The sequence below is a fragment of the Hyperoodon ampullatus genome (genome assembly GCF_949752795.1).
Source record: "Hyperoodon ampullatus genome assembly, chromosome: 11".
NCBI classification, from domain to species: Eukaryota; Metazoa; Chordata; class Mammalia; order Artiodactyla; family Ziphiidae; genus Hyperoodon; species Hyperoodon ampullatus.
In genome coordinates, this window is record NC_136924.1 from 97,067,927 (window position 1) to 97,086,791 (window position 18,865).

The following is an 18,865-nucleotide window of genomic DNA, read 5'->3' on the forward strand; positions in this document are numbered from 1 at the left end:
ATTCTCCCCAAAGCTCCATAGGGTAATTATTACATGTCCCTCTGAATGGGAAACTGAGGCTCAGATGACAAGAGGTGATTTAAAAAGACCCTGTGCACTACACCAGGTCACCCTATAGTGTCCAAGCCCTGCCATTGGTCTCACGGGAACTGTGAGCTAAACTCTGAGCTGACTGGGTGTCCTTGTAAGCATGGCACCAATAAGGCGATTACTTGGATGGTCCCACTGGCTCTGTTTTGTTGCTGGGCTTTAGCCTAGCGGATCCCGTTTGTTCTCACAGTGTAATAGGTAAACAAGGAGAGAAGCCCAGTCGCACTCTGCTGCCATATTTCAGCTGGCCAAATTAAGTAACTGCCTGTACCATAATGTTCCCCCAAAGAGTTGACAAAACCTTACATTGCTCTCCCCGACTTGCACAGCTCCTGGACTCCCGCTGGATGCAGATGACGTGTGCCATTGCCCTGGGGTGCTGACACCCAGTGGTCATTTCAGGCTGGTTTTGCCGTTGGTGGCAAGGTGCTCTCAGAGGCAGTCAGAAATGGTCTCTACCCCCTTCCTTGGAATCCTCGAGATCAGAAGGAAGCTCAAGTTTGCATTTCTGGCTCTCTGTGAGTCAGGTGTCTGCAGGGACCCGAAGGCGGGAGGCTTGTGAATTTTATCCTAGTGTCTCTGCCCCCTTCCCAACTCCTCCTCTCCGACCCTTTTCCCTGCTCCCTGCCCCTTCCGTCCCACACACTGGAATACGCATCAGAGTTGTATGAAGAGGGCATCCAAATAGTGCAGTATTTTGACATAGATACAGTCTGATAAATACATTTTAAAATCAAGCGACATAAAATTAGTTAATAAAAAACTATGAAGGGAACACAGCCGGTTTTAGTTATTTCAGAAAATATAGTTTAAACGGATGAAGACAAATATCCAGCCAGTCCAGCTTTGACTTTCAAAGTAGAGAGGGAATAAAAATCTAATATGAAGAACATTTCCATTAAGTGAATTTTCTTGAAACTGAAGAATAAAGCCCAGAAAGCTTTTCTTCGGGGAAATAATCCAGGGTAGAAATCTCTTGTGGTGATTTTGGAAGGGTAAACTATTTACCAGTTTCCATAGCTCTTGTTTATTTTACAAAATGCACTCTGCCTTTGTAGCCAGCTGTAAAGGGATCCGGGGCCATGCATGGGCTGTCCCGCCTTGCCCCCCGCCCGCTGTGCTGGGCAAGCGCTGCTTCAGCTCCACTGGGGATTGCCTGCATCACCCAGATGGTCTGCTGAGCCTTGTCTCCTCTCTGTTCTGTAGTGGCTCAGCGCTGACATTTAATTTGCATCTTCCCTCAAATCCTGGCCGGGGTGGGCGGTGCCTGGTGACTTGCTGAGTGCCTGCTTTGACCTTGGGCTCTGAAGACTTCAGTTTTCCCTTGCTGCATTCTCTGCAGGTCGTTCTCCTGTCATCTTTATTTAATCTTTAACTCCAGCCAGGTCGCTTACCTGTTCTGTCCAGGTAACAGTCCTGCACCAGGCCCTGGAACCTGGGGGCTGAGACAGGGCTGCCTGGAGTTGGCCTGTCCTGATGCAGGAGTGCCCTCTGCTGGCCGATTGGCTGCATAATGCGCCAGCTGTACTGCTGTAAGGCTGGACGCGGGTGCTTTTAGAAGCTTAGCCTTTGCCAGACAGGGCTCTTTTTCAGGGGCCATAGATTCTGTGACCTGCCTCATTAAAGCTTCCTGGGAAAATGGAAATCCATGGAAGAGGACGTTTAACACCTGCTTTTGGTCATCTATTGTGATGTTGCCAAGGAGAGTTGGAAAGCTGTATAATTCGTTCTTGAATTTTAGATGTCTGGAGTTCATTTTTAAAAAGAGAAAAAAAGGGACTTCCCTGGTGGCTCAGTGGATAAGACTCTGCACTCCCAATGCAGGGGGTCCGGGTTCGATTCCTGATCAGGGAACTAGATCCCACGTGCATGCTGCAACTGAGAGTTCGCATGCCACAACTAAGGAGCCTGCATGCCGCAACTAAGACCCAGTGCAACCAAAAAAAAAAAAAAGAAAAAACTCCCCTAATACATAAACATATATCTCCGTTCTTATCTCATCACTTTTGCCATTTAAACGTCTAAATATAACTCCCTTGATTTATGGTTTTCTTGGCGTCACCATCAGTGTAAAAGAGCAGGAAAGAGGCAGAGAAGAGAGAGTCCTGGGGAGACGTGTGAGTTCCCCCGCCTTCCTCCGCTCTGCCCAGCCTCGCCTGTCCCTGTGCCCCTCCCTGGGTCTCCCCAGCCCCTTGGAGAAGCTGGAATAGTAGCCGCTGCAGCCTCTGTTCTGTTTCCTGGTCCTCGTCCCTCCCTCTCCACCCACTCGCTGGCACCCGCTCAAGGCTTGTCCTGGTTCAACTTCCTTCCCTCTGAGGCGGGTCCTGCTTACAGGACCTCAGGGCTGCACCCTGCCCGCCAGGTTAAGCACAGCCTCCTGCAGTGGCCACGTCCCCAACGATGTGAGGCCTCTCTGGAGCCCACAGCCCTAGCGAACTCTTCTTTTGCACTCCTGGCACTCTTTTTTTTATTTTAAAAATCACCTATGGGCTTCCCTGGTAGCACAGTGGTTGAGAGTCCGCCTGCCGATGCAGGGGACGCAGGTTCGTGCCCCGGTCTGGGAAGATCCCACATGCTGTGGAGCAGCTGGGCCCGTGAGCCATGGCCGCTGAGCCTGCGCATCCGGAGCCTGTGCTCCGCAACGGGAGAGGCCACAACAGTGAGAGGCCCGCGTACAGCAAAAAAAAAAAGGAATGAAATTGAGTTATTTGTAGTGAGGTGGATGGACCTAGAGTCCACCTTTATGGAGAGTTCACAGACAGTAAACAGCACCAAATATAAATTTTCGATCTGATGAATTTTGACAAGTGCATTCGCCTGTAAAAACCGTCATCACGATGAAGATAATGAAATTTCCATCACCTGCGAAAGTTCCTTGACGCCCCTGCTTAATACACCCCCAGTCCCCACCTCCATCCCCAGGCAACAACTGGTCTGCTTTCTGTCAGTATAGATCTGTTTACATTTTCTGGAATTTTATGTAAATGGACTCATGCAGTATTTTGCTCCTTTTTTGCCTGGCTTCTTTCACTCAACATAATACTCTCGAGATCCATCCACACTGTACGTTCCATAGTTTGTTTTTATGGCTGAGTAGTATTCCGTGGTGTGGATGCATCAAAATTGAGTGATCTCATTCACCTTTTCACGGGCAAGTCCTATTTCCTCGGCTTGACCGTCAGCCATTCGAGGGCTGGGACAGTGTACCCAGTGCCTGGCACTCCCACAGCCCCTCAGCGGGCTGGCCGAGCCTGGCGGCTATGGTTTGGAGAGAGAGCATGTGGTGTGCAGGGCCAGGATGCCGGGTCCAAACCCCGGCTGTGCCACCTGGTCAAGCTCCTGGTCTGTGCCTCAGTGTCATCACGGGTCAGTGTAAGTAATGGTCATACTCGCCCGATAGGGTTATTAGAAGGAACATACAATGAGTCAGTGTAAAGCCTTTGGGGAAATATCTTGAACGTGTTTCATGCTACTTATTACCTGGAGGCAGCAGAACACGGTGATAATAAGTGGATTCTGGGTCCAGATCCCATCTCTGCACTGCGACGGTGTGACCCCGAGCAAGGGCCTCTGCTTTCTCCTTGGACAAGTGGGGATAACTAAGAATGTCCCGGTCGTGGGGCTGCGGTGAGGATTAAATGAGTCGTTTACGTGAAGCCCTTAAACCATGTCACGCGACACTTGCCCCTCAGATGTGGGCTGTTACACGGATGCAGCAGAAGGTGTCAAGGGAAGCATCCAAGGTTTAATCCTGCAGGAGGACGGGCAGCCTGGGGAGGGGTTGACCCGGAGATGTCCCATCTCTCTCCCTCTCCGCGGCAGATGCTGATTGCGGACCATGGAAGCAGAGGGAATAAGTAAGACCTTCTTGACCGGGGGACTTTTTAGCGGCATTTGAGCCGCTGGATAAGGATGCGTTTATTCAGGGGTGACTTCACTGGAATTTCCCTTGACGGCCGAGCCCAAAGGGACCCAGTCCTGGCTCTGCAGTTCCATCTGTGCTCTTCACAGCCTCCTGCTGCTTTTTTTTTTTTTTTTTTGCGGTACGCGGGCCTCTCACTGTTATGGCGTCTCCCGTTGCGGAGCACAGGCTCCGGACGCGCAGGCTCAGCGGCCATGGCTCACGGGCCCAGCCGCTCCGCGGCATGTGGGATCCTCCCGGACCGGGGCACGAACCCGCGTCCCCTGCATCGGCAGGCGGACTCTCAACCACTGCGCCACCAGGGAAGCTCCTGCTTCTTGCACAGTTCTGGGGGGCAGGCTGGGGGGCCCACCCCTCGCCTGGGAGGAAACGGGCAGTGGCACGGAGGGTGAAGCCAACCGACGTAGGAGTTGGGGGGCTTCCTGACTCTGAAGCCCTTGTGCAGTGGGGATGCCTGCTGCCCTGGTGACCCTCACCTGGAAACTGCACCCTGGTCTGGAACGTCACCACCAGTCCCAGCAGTGTGAGGGTTCTGAGAGTTCGGCTGTCCCCCCTTCAGCTCTTCCTGCTGCATAGTCTTAAGTCCGTTGCAGAAATGAGTGGCATCTTTCTCAAGCTGCAGCCCAGCTTCTCCTTTGGCCTGGGAAGTGGCCGGCGGGGTGACACAGGAGTCCTCATTTTCTCGCCTTGCTTTGTTTTAGCGTCACCATCAGAAGGGCTGCGATGAAAGCTCCATGTTTTCTGAGACCTGGGGCTTGCCCTTCCCCCGAGTGTACGAAGCAGTGTGGGTGCCCCAGGCACCCCAGTCCTCTCCAGCTCCCTCCTCCTCAGGGTCCTCAGCATCTGTCAGCTTGTCTTGGTTCATCTGCGCAGCTCTGACCCAGGCGGGGCTCGGGCACTGGGCGTCCCCCAGGGAGACCAAGCCAGGGGTGGGGGAACCCAACTTCCATGAACTCCTGGGCCCTCTCTGAACCTTGTTCTCCCTCAGCTTCTGGAAACGTGGGTCCCAGACCACCAGCCCTGCCAGATCTGCACGTGCCTCAGCGGGCGGAAGGTCAACTGCACGACACAGCCCTGCCCCACAGCCAGAGGTGAGGCCCCTCCCTAAGGGCTCCCTCCAGGCCCCGAGGCCACCCTGTCTTCAGACCTGGTGGACCAGATCCACACGCGGATTCCCCATGCCAGCCCCACCCTGCTTGCCTCGCCGGGCTGGGCTCCCCTTCCTGCACGGGGGTAGAGCTCTCGGGGGCGGGTGTGTGTGTGTGTGTGTGCCTGCTCTGCTGTCCCCTCCTGGGCCCTCAGCCTCCGTCTCCCGAGGGCGCATCTGAGGGGACAGCCGGACACACTGGGTGACTCATTCGTCAGTGGGCCTGGCTGGTTCCCGCGGCTGAGAGTCTGCAGTGGGTACCGCTGTCTCTTTCTCTGACCTCTGCGGCCTCTTCTCCCCCAGCGCCTGCGTGCGGCCCGTGCGAGGTGGCCCGTCTCCGGCAGAGCACGCAGCAGTGCTGCCCCGAGTACGAGTGTGGTATGTGTCACCCGTGGCATTTATCGGCGTCCAACCCCAGCCCCACCCCGGGAAGAGGGGGCCAAGGTGGTGGTGCTGAAGGGGCTCGTGGTCAGGAGCAGGGTGTGGATTTTCCAAAACCTGGAAAGAGTAGCCTCTGGAAAACAGGGCTTGTTTCCTAGAAAGATCCTGCTGTGACTTATTAAATGTAAGTTTTGAAAGCATTAAAAAAGAATGGGGTGCAATGTTCACAGCAACATTATTTGCAACAGCCAAGATATGGAAGCAACCTAAGCGACCATCAACAGATGAATGGATAGGGAATTCCCTGGTGGTCCAGTGGTTAAGACTCCATGCTTCCATTGCGGGGGTATGGGGTCGATCCCTTGTTGGGGAACTAAGATCCCAAGTGCTGCATGGCGTGGCCAACAAATAGGAAAAAAACCCCACAAAACAGATGAATGGATAAAGAAGATGTGGCACATACATGCAATGGAATACTACTCAGGCATGAAAAGGAATAAGATTTTGCCACTTGCAGCGACATGGATGGACTTGGAGGGTATTATGCTTAGTGAAATGAGTCAGAGAAGGGCAAATGCTATATGCTATCACTTACATGTGGAATCTAAAACTACAACAAACTGGTGAATATAACAAAAATGAAACAGACTGACAGATATAGAGAACAAACTAGTGGTTACCAGTGGGGGGGGGAGGGGCAAGATAGGGGCAGGGGATTAAGAGGGACAAACTACTGTGTATAAAATAAATAAGCTACAAGGGTATATTGTACAGCACAGGGAATATAGCCAATATTTTATAACAACTATAAACGGAGTATAACCTTTAAAAATTGTGAATCGCTGTGCTGTACACCTGAAACATGTACTATTGTTATCAACCATGCCTCAAAAATAAAAGAATGGGGTAATCACTGGCGGGGGAGGTGCAAGGGATGTACTGCAGAGCCAGTTATGCCAGAGTAACTGTAGAAAAGGCCACACATGGGCGCCTTGACTTCAACACGTTATTTGTCAAAGGGTTTCATTATAGGCTTGCAACCTGCATTGTGAATAATGGGCTGAATAACGGTATAATTAAATGAATCCAGAGCTGATGGAATTCTGAGTAACACGGCAGGAAGTCTCTAGTGCTTTGTCCCTGTCCTGTCCCAGGCGTTTATTAATTGTACAGATGAAGACATAAAGCACAGGCTTGTGAAGTTTGAGGCGATGAAACCTTTGAGGGAGAGCAGATAGATCAAGACGGTCCGAGGATCTAAAAAAGAAATCATCTGAGACATTGCTTTAGGCTGATGAAATTTATCAGGGATAAAGAGAAGCCTTATGTGGAGGGGCGGGGGTGAGGGGCGAATCTGACTGGAGAACAATTTAGTAAAAATAGGTCTTAGGATGTTAACAGTGGAGGGAACTGGGGGTCATTTAGTTCAAAGCCCTCATTTTATGGACATTTTGAAGCTTCTCCAACGTGCCAGGCACTTTGCCTTCATTATTTCAAGACATCAATAGACCGACTCTGTGAGGTAGACTGCCCACCTTACAGAAGATGATCCTGAAGTCTAGAGGGCTCAAGTGATTGGCCGAGATCTGGAGTCCCTGCAGATGACAAGAGTAATCAACATGAGTTTGTCCTATGGCTTGTATCTATCTATCTGTCTATCTACCTTTCTATCTATCTATCTATCTATCTATCGTTCTATTATCTATCTACCTATTATCTATCTATCTACCTATCATCTTTCTATCTATTGTCTATCTACTGTCTATCTATCAATCATCTATCTATGTATCTATCATCTATCTGTCTATTATCTACCTATCATCTATCTATCGATCTATCATCTATCTGTGTATCTATCATCTATCTATCATCTATTTATCTATCATCTATCATCACCTTCCCCAGCCCCCTCCCTGTCCGTGTATCTCCATCTCTATCTCCATCTCTTCCCCTATCTTTTCATCTTCCTGTACCTTTTCCTCTATCTCCATCTCTAGCTCTGCCTTCATCTCATCATCATCACATATGTGAAACAGTAAAGGTCTGCGTGAGTAGGAATGTAGTGTAAGGAGCCACTCACTAGCACAAGAGTAGCCTCGCTGAATTCTGAGTGCACGTCTCTCTCTGGGCCCTCAGTGTGTGACCTGGTGAGCTGTGACCTGCCCCCGGTGCCTCACTGTGAAGGTGGCCTCCAGCCTACACTGACCAACCCCGGCGAGTGCAGACCCAACTTCACCTGCTGTAAGTTCTCCCTCCGTGGGTGAGGACGGGGCGGTGCAGTCACTGTCCCCTGGTCTGGGAAGGCATCCTGTATTCTAGTGAGCTGAGTCTGAGCTTGGGGTGTGTCTAGAACAGAGGGGTCAAGGTCACACGTGGACTGAATCCCCTAAGACTCCTCCCAGCCGCAGGCTACGATGGGGAACGGGGTGTGGACACAGCTGCAGGCATCCCCCTTTTGGGCTTATTAGGTGGCATTTGGACCTGAGATGAAGAAGCCTCCAGATCTAATCTTTATTTTCTCCCACCCTCACATAAGCCATGGAGGGGAAGGAATGTACCCTTGGTTTGTTCAAATCACTGGATCTTATTCCCAAATAAATTTATAGACTTTTCTTCCTCTGTATGTTTATGTATTTAATTTCTAAATACTACAATTTAAGCATAGGGTTGGACTAAAGACAGTTTCTGGACATGTCAAGAAGCTGAATTCAATATTTAGTTACTGAGAATACCCATTTCTCGTCCTGTTGATTGAGAATCTCACTTGAGTTCTGAGATGAAAGCCCTCGAGTATGGGAGAACACATTGTATCTGCAGAAAGCTGGGAACAGGCAAAGGCATGGGATGGGATTTGGCAGTGATAAAAGGACATTGTGGATTTGACAAGATTGCTGTCATTTTTCATTCATCATTGTTGGAGGACCTAAAACTGTAGGTCATTTATTATTCCAGGTACTGAGGTTGGGGATAGGATCTCATAAGCCACCAGCTTATAAAAATGCTAACCAGTACCTATGTGCCCAGGGCTCTCTGGGTCTTAGAGATTCTACACCAGTCATCTCTGAGTATCTGCAGCTGGAGGGACCCCACCCCTTCCAGATGTGCCTGGGAAGGTGGTGGAGTGGACACCCAGCAGCCTTAGCTTCTCCATTAAAATAGCTTCATATTTCTCCTTTGGGTTAGTTTTCTTATTTTTCTGCAGACTGACCACTTTTTGGTATGATTGACTATCCCTCAGCTCCTGAGCTGGACTCACGTGTGTTTCTGACTTAATATTCTGGGGCTAGAGTTCCCTGGGACCTTATATAGTAGCTGAATGCTTAGGAACCCAGGCTGAGTGCAGCGCTCAGTGTGGCAGGACCGGGGCATCACCTCGTGCTGCCCCTCAGCCTGCAGGAAGGAGGAATGCCCAAGGGAGTCCCCACCCTCCTGTCCCCCGCACCGGATGCCAGTCCTTCAGAAGACCCAGTGCTGTGATGAGTACAAGTGTGTTTGCAACTGTACCAGCTCGGCGGTGACCTGCCCACTGGGGTACCTGGCCTCCACCGTCACCAATGACTGCGGCTGCACCACCACCACCTGCCTCCCGGATAAGGTAGGGGCTGCTCGGCTCCAGCTGGGACAATGGCCAGACACATGCTCCTGTGGAAGACTTGCCTTCCTGCCCACACGAGTGCTGTGTGGCCCAGTGAAGAGGCATCAGCATTCCATCTCAGCCTAAACCTAATTAGCTCAGGAGGTACTTACAGAGACGCTACCATGTTCTGAGCATGGCTGGGTACCATAGACGATTCTAAACACATGAATGATTCTAAAACCTAAATTATAAAACAAGATGCACTCCCAGAAATCTCACCTCTACCCCCACTTTCCCTACCTTGTTCCTTTTCTCCCTTCATAATTTATCATTTTCATTGGTGTATCCATCTATTTTTCTGTTTGAAAATATAAGCAAATTTATACATTTATATTGCTTCCTATTTCTCACCGAAAGGGTAGCATATTATAAATTCTGTTTTGAATGTGTATTTTTTCGCCGAACAATTTATAGTAGAATTATCCTCTGTCAGTATACGGAGATCTGCCTTATTCCTTTTCACAGCTTAGTAATCTATTGCAAGGATGCATCTTAGTTCAGTCATATCGATTCACAGTTGAGTGGCTTCAATCTTTTGCTATTGCTAGTAATGCTGTAACAGCCTTGTGCATCTGTCATTTTGTCTTTTTGCCAGAGTGTCTTTTGGGATAGATTCCTAGAAGTGGGATTCTGGGTGGTAACAGTTTTTAGGGGGGCTTCTTAATCAAAGAACCAGGGGTCTCATTCACTGAGTTCATTGTACGAAAGCGGGAAGACGGAGCAGGTATAGGAAAATGGTTTAAAAAATGTGTACTGTTACTATGTGAATACACGTGGAGACCTGTTTGTAGCTTCAGAGGACACACTTGGGATCGTTTAAAACCTGCCTCTAAGCCTCATGATCCAAGAGTTTCTTTAGTACCTCATTCCTAGAAAATAAAGTCTGAGCGTTGTATATCACATGCATCCCAGGCTTTACGATTCTAATCGTAACCAACCGTTGGGAGCTCGTGTCCCACGTTCCTTCCATAGCCTACAGCTCTTCCAGACAGGATCCCTTGTCTCTCAAGCACATCTCCCGCTCTGTCTCCTCTTGATACATTCCTTGTCATTGGTGGGCATCAAGGGAACACTCATTCATAACCCCTGCCCACCCTTCCCTCACCTTCAGCCACTCCTAATGGGAAAGAGGGCTATACGTGGGTGGGTTCCACGTTCAAGGACATTACTGAGTCTGAGAATTAGCGTGCAGCTTTCCATGTGACACAGGAAGGAGTTAAATGCAGTTAAGGCAGCAGTGATAGTGGGTCAAGGCGGCCAGTGTGTTATATCCCCACTGGAGGGCCTCGAAGGACTCAAAAGGAGCCACTCCCAGGGTGAACCTTCCAAAGGCAGGTGGGCAGGGGAGGGAAGAGGGCAGACTCTACTATGTAAGCACCCCTTCGTGTAGGCAGAGACTATGTTGCTTTCATTGATTGCTGTAGTCTCAGCACCTAGAGTAGCTTCCAACACGCCGTAGATGCTTACTCACCTCTTGTTGAGGTGAACTGAGTCCCTTCACTCTCGGAAACCTTGTGTCTACAGGTGTGTGTCCACCAAGGCACCATCTACCCCGTGGGCCAGTTCTGGGAGGAGGGCTGTGACGTGTGCACCTGCACCGACCTGGAGGATGCCGTGATGGGCCTGCGTGTGGCCCAGTGCTCTCAGAAGCCCTGTGGAGACAGCTGCCGGCCGGTAAGGGGGAGGAATGGGGTAGGGAAGTAGGGGAGGGGATCCCAGGAATAGGCAAGAAAGGCCCTTTAGGAACCTCTGGTTCAAGGCCAGAGGGGAGGGGCCAGGAGGGGAGTGGCGCTGGGTAGAGGAAAGAGGCCTGAGGAGAGGACGGCTGCGTCATCCTTCTGTGATCATTTCTTGGCTCATAGTCATGTCTGCTGTGCGGTCTTGAGTCCACAGGGCTGGGAAGTTGGTCTTAAGCAGACATGTGGATTAATTGCCTAAGAAAACAGGGCTGGATTTTTTTCCCTATCTATCTCTTCCCTTTTCGGACATCTCCTTAGCCTACACCTAGTACAGACATATGTCCTGAAATTTCTGAGATGGTCCCCGTGTCAGTGTACTATAGTGTTTCTACACAGGTTGGTGATTTTTCAGACCAAGTGTATCATGTGAGGTACAGAAGTTGAGCCATGTTTATACTTTGAGGTATAATTTTGGGGGTTTGAAACCCCCGGTCCAGTTTTTAATTCTTCTTGTGGAGGCCTGCCCCTAAGGCTCCCGTGTGCTTGGGGAGCTTTATTCTTGTACATTGAAGACTGAGCAGACTCTAGAAAAAGGGAACCACAGTCCGCGGGGGCCTTGTGGGTTCAATTCTGTTTGCTGGTTTAATGCTGTTATTGTTAGCGCAAGTTCATGTGCCCGACGCACCGTGAGGCCAAACGCAAATGTCAGAGTTTGGAGCAGAGAAAGGTTTATTGCAGGGCCATGCAAGGGGACCGGTGGCTCGTGCTCTAAAAAGCCCCCGAGCTCCCAGAAGGGTTTCAGCAAAGGCTTTTTAAAAGCCAGGTTGGGGGGGGGGGCGGGGTTGCAGGGTCTGTGATCAGCTCGTGCACAGTTCTCTGATTGGCTGATGGTGAGGTAATAGGGCGGGGTCACAGGGGTTCACATAACCAATCCTTAGGCTCCAGGAGGCCCGGGGCTACGTTCTCAGGTCATCCAGCAGTTAACATGTTCTGTTTGGTGGGGCGTTTTCACATCTGCAAAACAACTCAGGAAATGTGCATCAAATACTGTTACGTAGGTCCTTCAGAGAGGAGCTAAAGCAGAGGGTTCGGGGGAGGCCCCCATGGGGTCCTGACCGGTTACATTACTGTTATCACTGCATTATTATCAGTAGAAAATAATGATAAAAGAAGAGGAGGCGGGCAGGCAAGTACACGCGTCTGGTGGTTGCTTTTGTACCGGCGGTGAAGGGCGGGCTCTCGATGCTTTTCTTCGGACGTGTGTGTGGTTTGGTGACGGAGGGGAGGGCCTGAGAGTGAACCCAGACATGGGGGAGTCTGTTCAGTTCATCTGCGCTCTACCCGCTTTGCCCATGCTGAGGAGGAGCACGGCTGCCAGGCCCCCTTGCGAGAGGGTGATGCTGTGGTTCCAGGTGTGCCTTTGGGGAACACGAAGCTTTGGAAACCCATCGGCCTCCATCTCCTCCCACAGGCCATGGGAGGCAGTGGAAAGACCTTGCTATCAAGTGAAGGGAGTGCTGCTGAGAGGTTGTTTTTATCAAATTGGCACCCAATATGTTTTGTGTTTTGGTAGGGAGTTTTGATTGCAAAGAATGGAATCCACTCAAGCTAGCTAAAATAAAACGAGGGGGAGGGGCTTGCCTGGTGGCGCAGTGGTTAAGAATCCACCTGCCAATGCAGGGGAGACGGGTTCGAGCCCTGGTCCGGGAAGATCCCACATGCCATGGAGCAACTAAGCCCGTGCGCCACAACTACTGAGCCTGCGCTCTAGAGCCCGCGAGCCACAACTGCTGAGCCCATGTGTCACAACTACTGAAGCCCGCGCGCCTAGAGCCCGTGCTCCGCAACAAGAGAAGCCACCGCAGTAAGAAGCCCGCACGCAGCAACAAAGAGTAGCCCCCGCTCGCCGCAACTAGAGAAAGCCCACTCGCAGCAACGAAGACCCAACGCAGCCAAAAATAAAATAAATAAATAAATTTAAATAAATAAATAAAAAGGGGATTTATAGGAAAGACAGGGCTCACTCAGAAACGAAGTGCAGGGCATGCAGGTGGGCCCCGTGGTTGTACCACTTTTCTCTCCGTTTGTCCCGTGAGCCCCTGTCTCCGCTTCTCTCTGCCGATCCGTCCGGTTCCTCACTGCGGGCCTGGGAGGACGTTTCACTTTCTCAGAAGCTTCATTTGCATGTGGCTTTATGGAACCTGGCTTCAACTCAGTGTGGCTTTTCAGGTCCAGGGTTCGCCCCGTCCAATCAGACCTGTTCAATCCGTATGCTCCAGAGATGAACGTCTCAAGAAGAAAATGGATGGGCTCAGCTCGGCCCATGGACTGGGTCCTCTGTCCAGTCCCCACTCTGGTCCATCAACCGCTGGGGAGAATGCAGGGCACGGGGTGTGAACCTGGCTGTCTAGAGGCCAAGGCGCTGGAGGCGGCTTCAGGAAGATGGTGGGTCCCGAGGTCAGAAATGAGTGCAGGGGGCACCACGTCCAGAACTCTCAACCGGATCATGGCTCTAGGGTGGCGGAGTGGCCTGTCTTAGAGACAGAATGTTCACACCTTCTGGGAGGAGAAAGAAGCATTGAGGTTTAATTACAGCTGAGGGGAGGCTGGGCTTTGGTCTGTATTGTGTGTTGAAGTGGGAGCTTTAGTGAATGGCCTCAGGCTTCATTCTTCGAAGAGGGGAGTATCAGCTCTGGTCAGACTCCAGAGGCATCTAGGCTCACTTACCTGAATTCATTTGCTGTCTAGGCTGTGACAAAAAAAAAAAAAAAAAGAACAGTACCACCATCACCCTCTGATTCTTCCTTTACAAGCCACTGTCTGCAGAAATACGCTTTCCCCTACCATCTCCATAATTAATCCTCTGCGCGTCACATCAGAAACGTGATGTAAGATAAGCAAAGGGCATTGCTGGTGTCCCAAAAAATTTCATAGGTGTACTGTGGCCTTGCTTCCACATTGACAGCGAGAGGAATTCCTGCTCTTTTGTATAAACCTCAGAGGAGTTTTTCTTTGAAGGCTTATGACCCTTAGACCCCAGAGTCAGACTAAATTGTAGCTTCAGGAACTGTGTTCTGAGCAACTAAATGCAATCCATTATGTTGTTGTTTTTTTTTTTTTTTTTTTGCGGTACGCGGGCCTCTCACTGTTGTGGCCTCTCCCGTTGGGGAGCACAGGCTGCGGACGTGCAGGCTCAGCGGCCATGGCTCACGGGCCCAGCCGCTCCGCGGCATGTGGGATCCTCCCGGACCAGGGCACGAACCCGCGTCCCCTGCATCAGCAGGTGGACTCTCAACCACTGCGCCACCAGGGAAGCCCTATCATCCTAATTTGTTGGCGCCTCCAAAGCGCCTAGTACGTCATAGGTGCACGATAACTAACTGGATCTCCGCTGATCAAGGACTGAGGACAGTTCACTGGGCACTGCTGTGATGCAGGTCGGGGTGTAAGTAGGTCCCATGGAGATGCTGCAAAGTTGAGCCAGGTCTCTGGGGTCCTCGTGTTCCCCCGGGAGAGGCACTGCCGGGGATGATACCGAGTGTTGAGTGCGTCCTCTGACCGGGCCCTGCTTGTGAGTGCTCTTGGGAAGCAGAGCGGGTGTGGTACCCACCCCCATCCCGAACGGCTGCGGCTGCAGTTCGTCCTTCTCTCCGAGATGCTGCACAGGCCCGGGTTCTTGCCCCTCGGCCCCTGGGACAGCCTCACACGTCATTGTTTCGTCTGTTCTTTGTACATTGCTTCACAGTTTTCACCGGAGGGTTTCAATCCAAGTTCCCAATGCTTTGCCCAGGTTGGAGGACCTCCAAGAGGAGGGATAGGCTGGCAGACTTCAGACGTGTAGGATGCTGGCCTCCCTGGCAGGCTTTCTGGGGAGAGTGGGTCTCGTCCCAGTGTGCCCCCTGAACTACTAGGTAAATGTCAAATGACTACCTGGGGAAGCCCAGCTCTGCACATCGCTGAGAGGTCCTGGGGTCAAGGCACTCATGTTGTGCAGGTAATTAGCCCTGTTAGGGCAGAGCTGGGACTCCAGGCTTCTGGAATGTTCTCCCCCAGTCAGTGAGGGACCCTAGATTTGGGCTGTGATAAACATCAGGGCAGCTGGCTGCTTCTGAGTGAACTCTGAGCATCTTTAATACTCCCATGGACTGGCTCTTCTTAAGTGGAAGTTTGCAGAGGGCAGGGTTGTGTCTCTTCGGCTGGTGTAAGACCCATAGTGGCTCAGTGGGTGATGCTTCCTGACCACTTAGCATGATCGAGGGGCTGGTGGAGGGCAGAGATGAAAACAGCCGGTCCAGCTGTCCCTCTGCAAGCCCCAGGGCTCCGTACACCTGCCGAGTGGACCAGAACACCTGTCTTTGCTGCCGGCCTGTCCTGACGCTCCACCCTTTGTGTGTTTTCAGGGCTTCACTTACGTTCTCCATGAAGGCGAGTGCTGTGGAACGTGCCTGCCATCTGCCTGCGAGGTGGTGACCGGCTCCCCTCGGGGAGACTCCCAGTCCTACTGGAAGAATGTAGGTCTGGGCCAGGGTGGGTAGGAAGGAGGGTGGGGGCCTCACCAGCCTGGTCGTCCATCCGGGGTCCGGTGCTGCCCTTGGTTTCGTCCGTAAAGTAGAAGCTCATTCCCTGCCTTTTGCTTTCCCCACAGAGAGTTTAATGCAGCTGTTGGTTTATCCAGATGTCAGCCAGGATTACCTTGCTCCCGGGGAACTAGTTAAAGTTGCCCCAGACTTCCCATTGTGTGGATTTTGGGAGAAGCCCAGTTCTCTCCCTGTGAATGCCTGAGGGTGGGGGTCATGTTCTCCTGTTTAACCTGTGAAGCTGAGGACCTGCTTCCCCTGATGGGTGGTGCAGGGCTGTGTCGTGGGCCTGGCACCCTGCCACACCACATAGGCGGCGAATACTGCTCATGCCACACCGGCCCAGGCGGCGTCCTCTGACCCTTTCACTGGTTCCTGTTGGAGAAATATGTAACCCAGAGAAGCAAACTACATTTCTGTTCCCAGGGCCCCTGAGCCCCCTTCTGAAGCTCTGGCTGTAGCCCCTGAGCGTGTTGGCAGCCCTCATCTCCCCACCCGTGTCTTCTCCTGCCCAGCCCCCCACCCCCAGATCCCCTCCCCTGAAACAGAGCAGGGTGGCTTCTCCTTCGTGGCCCAGAGGCTCTCACTTTGACTCTGGATGCTCATAAAGCCATTTTCTGAAGCACAGAGGATCCCTCCCCGGGAGTCAGTCTTAGCCCACATGCTAGGATGCTAACCGTCCTTTTACTCTGATGGATAAGGAGGAAGTGGAGGGGTGCTGAGCCCTGGAATCCTCAGGACATGGATGCTGGGAGGGGGTGAGGTGCACCTAGGGACCTTCCCCTTCTCAGTCCTCCAGTGAGACCAAAACACACTCTGTGTAGAAGGAGGGCAAAGCGTTACCTGTCCTGCCCCGAACGTGCTCAGCTCCTACCCCGGCCCACCAGTCTCCTCCTCCTTGGTGGTGACAGACTGAGTTTCCCACAGGCGTTCCCACCTCCCTCTTCTAATTCTGGTTACCTGTGGATTTCCCTGCTGTGTCCCTCCTCTCCACGCTTTAAACCTCTTTGCTCCCCATCCCATCCTGGGATCAGGCTGGCTTTGCACCTCCTCCCCAGGGCCAGAGGCTACTCCATCCTGGTTGGGGCTGACAGCTGGTCCCTTTGAGGCTCAGCATCCTCCTCACCGCTCCACCCTCCCGCCTCTGGTCTCTCATCTGCCTCCAGGGCTCCCTCAGCCCTGACCCCCATCAGTGTTCACAAAAGAGTTTCCCTTCCCAATTCAAGTCTCCATCTTACCTACAAGACGTGCAGGTCGGCAGTGGCTCTGGGGGGACCAGCAGGTGTGGGTAGGGACAGGTCCTCTTGATGCGCCCAGAGCTTGGTGGGTAAATGATCGGAGTGGGGTGTGGCCCGCAGCGGGAAGGTTTGGTCAGGGTGAGTCAGAAGGGGGGTCAAGAGAGAGGCTGCGGTGTGTGGCACTTCCTGCTTCTCTTCTGGAAAGAGAAGAAAGGGAACAGGGGCCAAGAGACGTCGCTGGGCCTGGAGTGGGCAGGCCGGGTGCCCCCGCTTGCGTGTCTGGGAGCTGGATCACACAGACCGTGCTCACGGTCACGTGTTGTCCAGGCAGAACCTCCGCAGGGACTTTCTGAACCATGTTCTGGACACTCAGTGGTCCTTGACTGTGGTGCCCTTGGGGACAGGCCACCTGTGTGCAGCCTGGAAGCTCAGGGCAGATTGCAGGGCCGAGGGTCAGACACCAGCATCCCCAGCTCTTACCGGCTCCCTGTACCAGAGGGAAGCAGCACGAGGCTGGGTGCTGGGCTGAGTTTCCCTCCACATCTCCCCTCCACTGTCTCCCCATGCAGCCATTCCTGGACACTCAGCTCCTAGCCGAGCCAAGGGTGGAGGGAGCATCCTTACGTATCCCCAGGTGCTTCCTCCGGTGGCTCAAGACTCTGTCTTGGGAGCACACGGGGCTCTGAGCTAGGATCTTGGTCAGGGTGACTCTGACCCAGACTCACTGAAGGACCCGGATGAGCTGTCCCTCCCTCTATGGGCCTCACCCTGTGGGCAGGGCTTAGCCGTTGAGCCGGGCTCACCTCCAGGACCCACACCAGCTCCTGAGGGGGCTGCCCACTCCCAGCAGACCTTGGCCCCCTGACCAACTCGGGTGCTCCGACCACAGGTTGGCTCTCACTGGGCCTCGCCCGAGGACCCCTGCCTCATCTACGAGTGTGTCCGAGTCAAGGAGGAGGTCTTCGTGCAACAGAGGAATGTCTCCTGCCCCCAACTGAACGTCCCCACCTGCCCCTCCGGCTTCCAGCTGAGCTGTCAGACCTCAGGCTGTTGCCCCACCTGTCACTGCGGTAAGATGTGCCACCAAGCCCGCCTTCAAGCCTCTCTTTCCTCTAAGGCTCCGGAATCCTTGCCTTTTGAGCAGCTCAGGGAAATGGGGAGGATCACATCTTTCCATCCGTTGCTAACACTTTGGGGAGAAAGCAAATAAGATGAGGGAAATGGGACAATTTCCTGAAGGTTGTCACTGTGTCAGTGCTGGTTTTATACCTTGTCTCATGTCATCCTTATGACAATCCCATGAGGTGGGTACCATTATACCTCCCTTTGCTCTTGTGAGTTAGTGAGTGGTAGAACTGGGCTTGGACCCAGGCTTCTCTAATTCTAGAGACTCCTTCTCAATCATTCGGCTGGAAAAGGTATTCCGACTGCCCATCCCCTAACCCCACCAACCAACTAACCAACCAAATAAACAAACCAATCAACCAACCAACCAGTCAGCCAAGTAACCAACAAACCACACAATCAACCAACCAACCAAATAAACAAACAAACCCAGCAACGAACTAACCCACCCACCCACCAACCAACCAACCCACCCACCCACCAACCAACCAACCAGCCAAACAACCAACAGCAGTAGCAACAGCAAACAACTCTCACCACCACCTGTCCTGAATTCTCTGTGTGATTTTATCTTGGGACTTAAAGTTTCCAGAGTAGAATTTCTTTCTTTGACAAGCCCAAACACTCTCCCACTCACCCCTTGGGAGTGAATCACTTAAACAAGTGCCCTCCCCTCGAGGACTCCAGGGACCTTCTCCCTGTGGGCTGGATGGTGGGGAGCAGGCAGCTGCCCCTCCTGAGCGGGCCTGGGGTCACTGTGGCCACATGGGCTCTGGCAGGAGGACCCACAGCGCCTGGCGTCGGGTGGGGAGAGGGACCGGCAGGGGGAGTGGGGAGGCCCGGCCTGGGAGGAGCAGCCGGGTCGTGGGCCTTCACCAGCTGTGCTCCGCACACTCATGCCCTGTGCCTGTCTCTCCCCAGAGCCTGTGCAGGCCTGTGTGCTCAACGGCACCATCATTGGGGTGAGCTGCTGCCTTCTCCTCCAGGGCGCCTGGGGGGCAGGGATGGGGTGCTGTGGGAAGGGTGTCCTTCTAAAGTACAAGTGAAAGGAGCCAGGGGGGCCTGCCCC

General features: G+C 52.6%; 1 protein-coding gene across 1 annotated transcript in view; it reads left to right on the forward strand.

Moving 5' to 3' along the window:
- The window catches only part of VWF (von Willebrand factor), a gene marked incomplete at its 5' end in the record, with an annotated part of 133,230 nt that overhangs the window by 101,982 nt on the left and 12,383 nt on the right, over positions 1 to 18,865 (forward strand). The window contains 8 exons of the mRNA XM_079714643.1: positions 5,001 to 5,103; positions 5,463 to 5,537; positions 7,677 to 7,781; positions 8,930 to 9,135; positions 10,702 to 10,851; positions 15,257 to 15,367; positions 17,561 to 17,741; positions 18,718 to 18,758. Of these exons, the coding sequence (XP_079570769.1) occupies positions 5,001 to 5,103; positions 5,463 to 5,537; positions 7,677 to 7,781; positions 8,930 to 9,135; positions 10,702 to 10,851; positions 15,257 to 15,367; positions 17,561 to 17,741; positions 18,718 to 18,758 (972 nt within the window). The remainder of the gene's footprint in view (positions 1 to 5,000; positions 5,104 to 5,462; positions 5,538 to 7,676; positions 7,782 to 8,929; positions 9,136 to 10,701; positions 10,852 to 15,256; positions 15,368 to 17,560; positions 17,742 to 18,717; positions 18,759 to 18,865) is intronic.